This window comes from Cynoglossus semilaevis, chromosome W, assembly GCF_000523025.1.
Source record: "Cynoglossus semilaevis isolate Cse_v1.0 chromosome W, Cse_v1.0, whole genome shotgun sequence".
Lineage (NCBI taxonomy): Eukaryota > Metazoa > Chordata > Actinopteri > Pleuronectiformes > Cynoglossidae > Cynoglossus > Cynoglossus semilaevis.
Genome location: NC_024327.1, coordinates 14,483,283 through 14,488,629, shown reverse-complemented (window position 1 = coordinate 14,488,629; position 5,347 = coordinate 14,483,283). Strand labels below are relative to the sequence as shown.

The window sequence follows — 5,347 nt, the reverse complement described above, 5'->3', positions numbered from 1 at the left end:
ACCCAACCGCTGCACCAGACTGTGGAGGACCTGCGTAGCTCCTTCAGCGGCAGGCTCCGGCATCCACAATGCAGGAAGGAGCGCTACCGCAGGTCCTTCCTCCCATCCGCCATAAGACTGTTTAACTCCCTACATTGATTACCTGCACCCTTCACTGCCACTTTTTTAGTGCAATATGTATATTTTCTTGTTTATAATGTATATTTTTTTCTAAAGGTTTACTTTAATTTTTGAGTGCTCTTTGCTTTTTAGTTCTTTTTTACTCTATTTATTGTGTTAACTCCTCTTCTCTCTTTTTCTGCACTGCCTACTGTACTAGTATGTTTCCCCCAAGGGGGATGAATAAAGCCCTACTCTACTCTACTCTACTCTACTCTTTAGGGCTTTTCTAACTTAATCCTTTCTAATCTGATCTACCTTCTTCATAATAGTTTCTGGCTCCTCATTCCTATGTTCCCTTTCATTTTCCACATTCAACAGCTCCTCAAAGTACTCCTTCCATCTTTTCAGCACACTTTCCTCACTTGTGATTACGTTCCCATCTCTATCCTTAATCAACCTCACCTGCTGCACATCCTTACCAGCCTGATTTCTCTGTCTCGCCAATCTATACAATTCATTTTCTCCTTCCTTTGTGTCCAAACTCTCATACAACTCCTCATATGTCTTTTGTTTGGCCTTAGCCACTTCCCTCTTTATCTCCCTTGTCCTCTCTTTGTACTCTAGTCTGTTCTCTTCTGTTCTCTCACTGTTCCATCTCTTCTTCGCTAATCTGTTTCTCTGCACACTCTTCTGGACCTCATCATTCCACCACCAGGTCTCTTTGTCTTCCTTTATCTGCCCAGAGGACATACCTAGCACCTTCCTACCTGTCTCCCTAATCACTGCAGCTGTAGTCTCCCAATCATCTGGGAATTCCTCAACACAGCCCAGATCTGCCCTTATTTCCTTCCTGAAGTCTTCACAACATTTCTCTTTCCTTAGTTTCCACCATTTGATCTTCTGTTCTGTATTCCCTCTTTTCTTTTTTTTCACCTCCACCGTTATCTTGCACACTACCATCCAATGTTGTTTGGCTACACTCTTGCCTGCCACCATCTTACGGTCTCTAATCTTCTTTGAATTACCTCTTCTACATAGAATATAATCTATCTGTGTGGACCTGCCTCCAGTCCTTCTCTCAAGTTTCTCTCCCTAACACCAAACCTACCCATCACTTCCTCATCACCTCTGTTCCCTTCCCCTACATGACCATTAAAGTCTGCTCCAATCACCACTCTCTCCCCTGGGGATGCTCTCTATCACCCAATCCAGCTCCTTCCAGAACTTCTCCTTTTCTCCCAACTCACAGCCCACCTGTGGGGCATAACCACTGACAACATTCATCAACACTCCTTCTATTTCTACCTTCATACATACAGTATCAACCTGTCTGACTCTCGTTTCTACTCCACCACATTTCTCTCATAGTCCTCTTTTAGGATCACCCCTACTCCATTTCTCTTCCCATCCAAACCATGATAAAACAGTTTGTAGTCTCTTCCAATGTTTCTAGCCTTGCTGCCCTTCCACCTGGTCGCCTGCACACACAAAATGTCTACTCTTCTTCTCTCCATCATATCAGCGAGTTCTCTACTCTTCCCTGTAATTGTACCTACATTCAGAGTTCCAAACTTCAGACCAACACTTCTATTCTTCATCTTTTCTCTTTTTCTCCTAACCAAACGCCCTCCTCTTTCTTCTCTGTCTTTGACCAACAGTAGTCCAATTTCCATCAGTGCCCTGTAGGTCAACAGCACTGTTGGCGGTCATTTTTGACCTGGGCCCCGACCGATCCGGTATGGAAAACGTTTTAATTCGCATTCTTTGATTTGGCAAAGGTTTTACACCGGATGCCCTTCCTGATGCAACCCTCACCATTTATCCGGGCTTGGGACCGGCACTATAAAACACTGATTCGTGTACCCTAGTGGCTGGTTTCTGTGTCTGCTGGTTGGTTGCCATCTGGCAATCTGACTTCCATATCTACATTTGCAGCAACTTATTTTAAAGATAGAAAACATTAGAACATATACTCATGTATACTCATGTTTTTAAATTGTTTACAGGTATAGAAAAGGGTGGGCTTTTTAAAATTTGCGATCTAAAAACCATCCATCCATTTTCATCCGCTTATCCGTTGCGGGGGCAGCAGTCGCCACCCAAATCACATTGCACCGTATCAACCCCCCTAAACCTTCCTGCGGGTGGTGAGTCCACTGGAAGGTATCAACCGCCCTAACCAGGATTCGAACTTGCCCAGGAGGTGAACCCTGGGGTTCCACACCAATGACAGAGCCTCTGGGCCAAAGTGCCACAAATTGACTAATATTGAAAACAATAATTCTTCTACCATCACCTTGTACTCATAGAGCAAGTACCAAACAGAAAAAATATTGCAGATTAAATAAATAAAGCCAAAAGATGCACGTGTTTAATGTTTTATTTTAACTGCAGCAGTGGAAATCTGCATTTCATACAAATACATTTACAATTTTAAATTCTAACTTGTGAACATTTGCATTATGAAAATATACAGCCTGCATGCTGTTAATACTCGGGAGCAGCAGTAACCAAATGTGATCAGTGATGTGGATCCAGCAAGAATCACAAAACAAAACACCGCATGTGAAGGAATAACAAACAGCACAGAGGCAACACCAGTGCATCACAAAATGAAAAAAAAAAAGTCTGCACGTGTTCACTCATGCTGACAAGAATTAAATTTACAACCACTAAACTTTGGACTTAATTTACCGGACTACTGTCTGTAACCTGAAGCTTTCAGCAATAAGTGCACACAGCTGAGTGCAAATGTCTAGCCTCCTTAAAATTATTTTCCAAACATTACTGGTTTATCTGGAAAGCTTTCATTCTTTCCATTTCGACACTAAAAATATTTTATGAATCTAAGAAAATACCTTTTTTCCCCTTTTGAATATAGTATAATGTCACTTTTCTAAATCACTTTTTGTCTTGAAACTGTGAGTCAAATGTCAAAACATTCTAATTTAGGCACCAGGTTTCTTCAGAGCCCCAACATACATGCACCCACAACATGTATGACTTTCACACTCACACACACTCGGGCATGCACACAGACATCCCTGCTCTGCAAAAATAATATATTTTTATAGTTTTCTTTCTCTTCTGATCTGTGTTGTGGCAGTGCTATTTTGTCCTGAGGACTAACTACTGTCTCTCGTTACCATGTAATGAGAGCACTCTGTATTTCCTGTCACTCCTTAACCTGTGGAAGAAAAAGAGCTGAATCCTCTTTCAGTGACCACTATAACGCTTGTATCAACACGAAGCTGTGAGTCACTTACAAGGAGAAAAGCTACAGATATAATATAATCTAGGGCCTCTTTTTATCTCATCTTGTGTCTCCCAGACACTATTAACTTCTTTGTCTGTCTGTGTCTCCCTCAACACAGCCAGTGTAAATACAAATGAAAAGCATGTCCTGTGGAGAGCACCAGCTCCACATATTACAAACAGAAGGTTTTTCCCCACTATCCCTGAACACCCCCAACACTAGTAGTACAGTACACTCGTATTCATAGTGTCATTTAGGGGACTCACATTCATCACCATCAAGCTTCTCAAAATACAGACTTCTTGTCATCTTTTCAACATCAACATTTTACTACAGTCTCCTTTCGTGTCATCCTGTGTCTTATTCCTGTCTTTTATGAATAAAAAGGCAAAAAAATGGAACGCAGCAGACACATCATTGATTTAGGTCATTGAAGTGACGACTACCCGCTTTCCCCTTTTCAGAAAATAAAGCTTACTCGGGGAGGTGAAAGAAGGAGAAACTAGGTTTTGGTCCATAACACGACTGCTTTCAGTTCTTTAAGTTTATGCAACTCATGCTTCAGGGGTTCCAGACTGCATTGAGAGTCTCCACTCTCAATGCGCACCTTCTGCGCTGGGGTGGTGTCTTGCTCTGCTATGATCATGATGGTGTTCTCATCCACAAGCTCGCAGGTGGAGTTGGAAAAGGCAGAGAGGGGCAACGTGATCCTCTGCATCTCCCGCTCATGTACTCTCTGGTCATGCTGCTTCCTCAGGTCCCTCCCCCTTAAAACAAAGGATGACAATCTTTGAGCTAGCGTTCAAAATTGAGCCATTTAAAACATCCATCCATCCATCAATTTTCATCCGCTTATCCGTCATTGGGTCGTGGGAGCAGCAGTCTCCACGACCGCCACCCAAATCACATTGCACCGTACCAACCCCCCTAAACCTTTCTGCGGGTGGTGAGTCCACTGGAAGGTACCAACTGCCCTAACCGGGATTTAATCTTGCCCAGGAGGTGAACCCTGGAGTTCCACACCAATGACAGAGACATTGCCTCTGGGCCAAAGCGCCACCCATTTAAAACAATTTTAGTAAATATTTGTTTTACATTTTTGTAAAAAATAAAGCAATGTGATCTTGAGTTCTTCGATTAGATGCAGCTGTACTGTTTTAAAGGTAGGATACGTAGGAAATTATGAGAAGAAAATATAAAGCTATAAAAATGGAAGCGCCATGGTATTTAAATGGACCCATGGCGTGTGCAACACAACCCTTTGCGGGTGTATTGTCTTTTTGTTTTTGGACATTCATCCAAAAATGTGTTTAGCATTCATGACATTTTAAAGGTTATATTACAAATCTATATTTGCAAAGTATAACTAACGTCAAACTTCACTTTATCTTTTTTCCTTTTTAAATTAAAATCTCTTCCTTTAATTAATCGATATTCCATTTTGTTTTTGTTCAGTAGGTGACAATCGTCATTTATGTTGTTCTGTTTTTAGTTTGTCACCCAGAGAAAAAAAGAAAAAAAAAGAAAACGATATCCAGATGATACTCTATATATGCGTAAGAAAGTCTCTGAATCTGTTGGAGAGTTTATCTCCTCAAAGGCTACAGTGATGCGAAGCAGTGTGAGGCCACTTTCTACTGATCTGTGGCCAAAACAGACTCCTGAAAACACCTCCTTATACCAGTCTGCTGCATGGAGTGATGACAGTTTATATATATATATATAAACCGTATATTTTACATGGTGCAGGTTACACTGGCAACAGGTCTAGTCTGTCATTACAATGTGTATTTAACAGTCACTATATTGGGAACACCTGTGTTACTGTACTTTACTGCAAATACAGTCCCCTCCAAAAGTATTGGAACGGCAAGGGCAATTCCTTTGTTTTTGTTGTATACTGAAGACATTTGGGTTTCAGATCAAAAGATGAATATGAGACAAAAGTTCAGAATTCCAGCTTTTATTTCATGGTATTGACATCCAGGT

At 41.4% G+C, this 5,347-nt stretch overlaps 2 protein-coding genes across 5 annotated transcripts in view; one reads left to right on the top strand and one right to left on the bottom strand.

Moving 5' to 3' along the window:
• LOC103397252 (transcription factor 7-like 1-A) overlaps positions 1 to 5,347 on the top strand; it is a 287,021-nt gene that overhangs the window by 235,828 nt on the left and 45,846 nt on the right. The gene's annotated exons all lie outside the window — the stretch shown is intronic.
• LOC103397255 (phosphoinositide-3-kinase-interacting protein 1-like) overlaps positions 2,467 to 5,347 on the bottom strand; it is a 13,117-nt gene continuing 10,236 nt past the window's right edge. For both annotated transcript variants that reach the window (XM_017042725.2, XM_025052741.1), the window contains exon 4: positions 2,467 to 4,125. In XM_017042725.2, the coding sequence (XP_016898214.1) occupies positions 3,861 to 4,125 (265 nt within the window). In that variant the 3' untranslated portion in view covers positions 2,467 to 3,860. The remainder of the gene's footprint in view (positions 4,126 to 5,347) is intronic.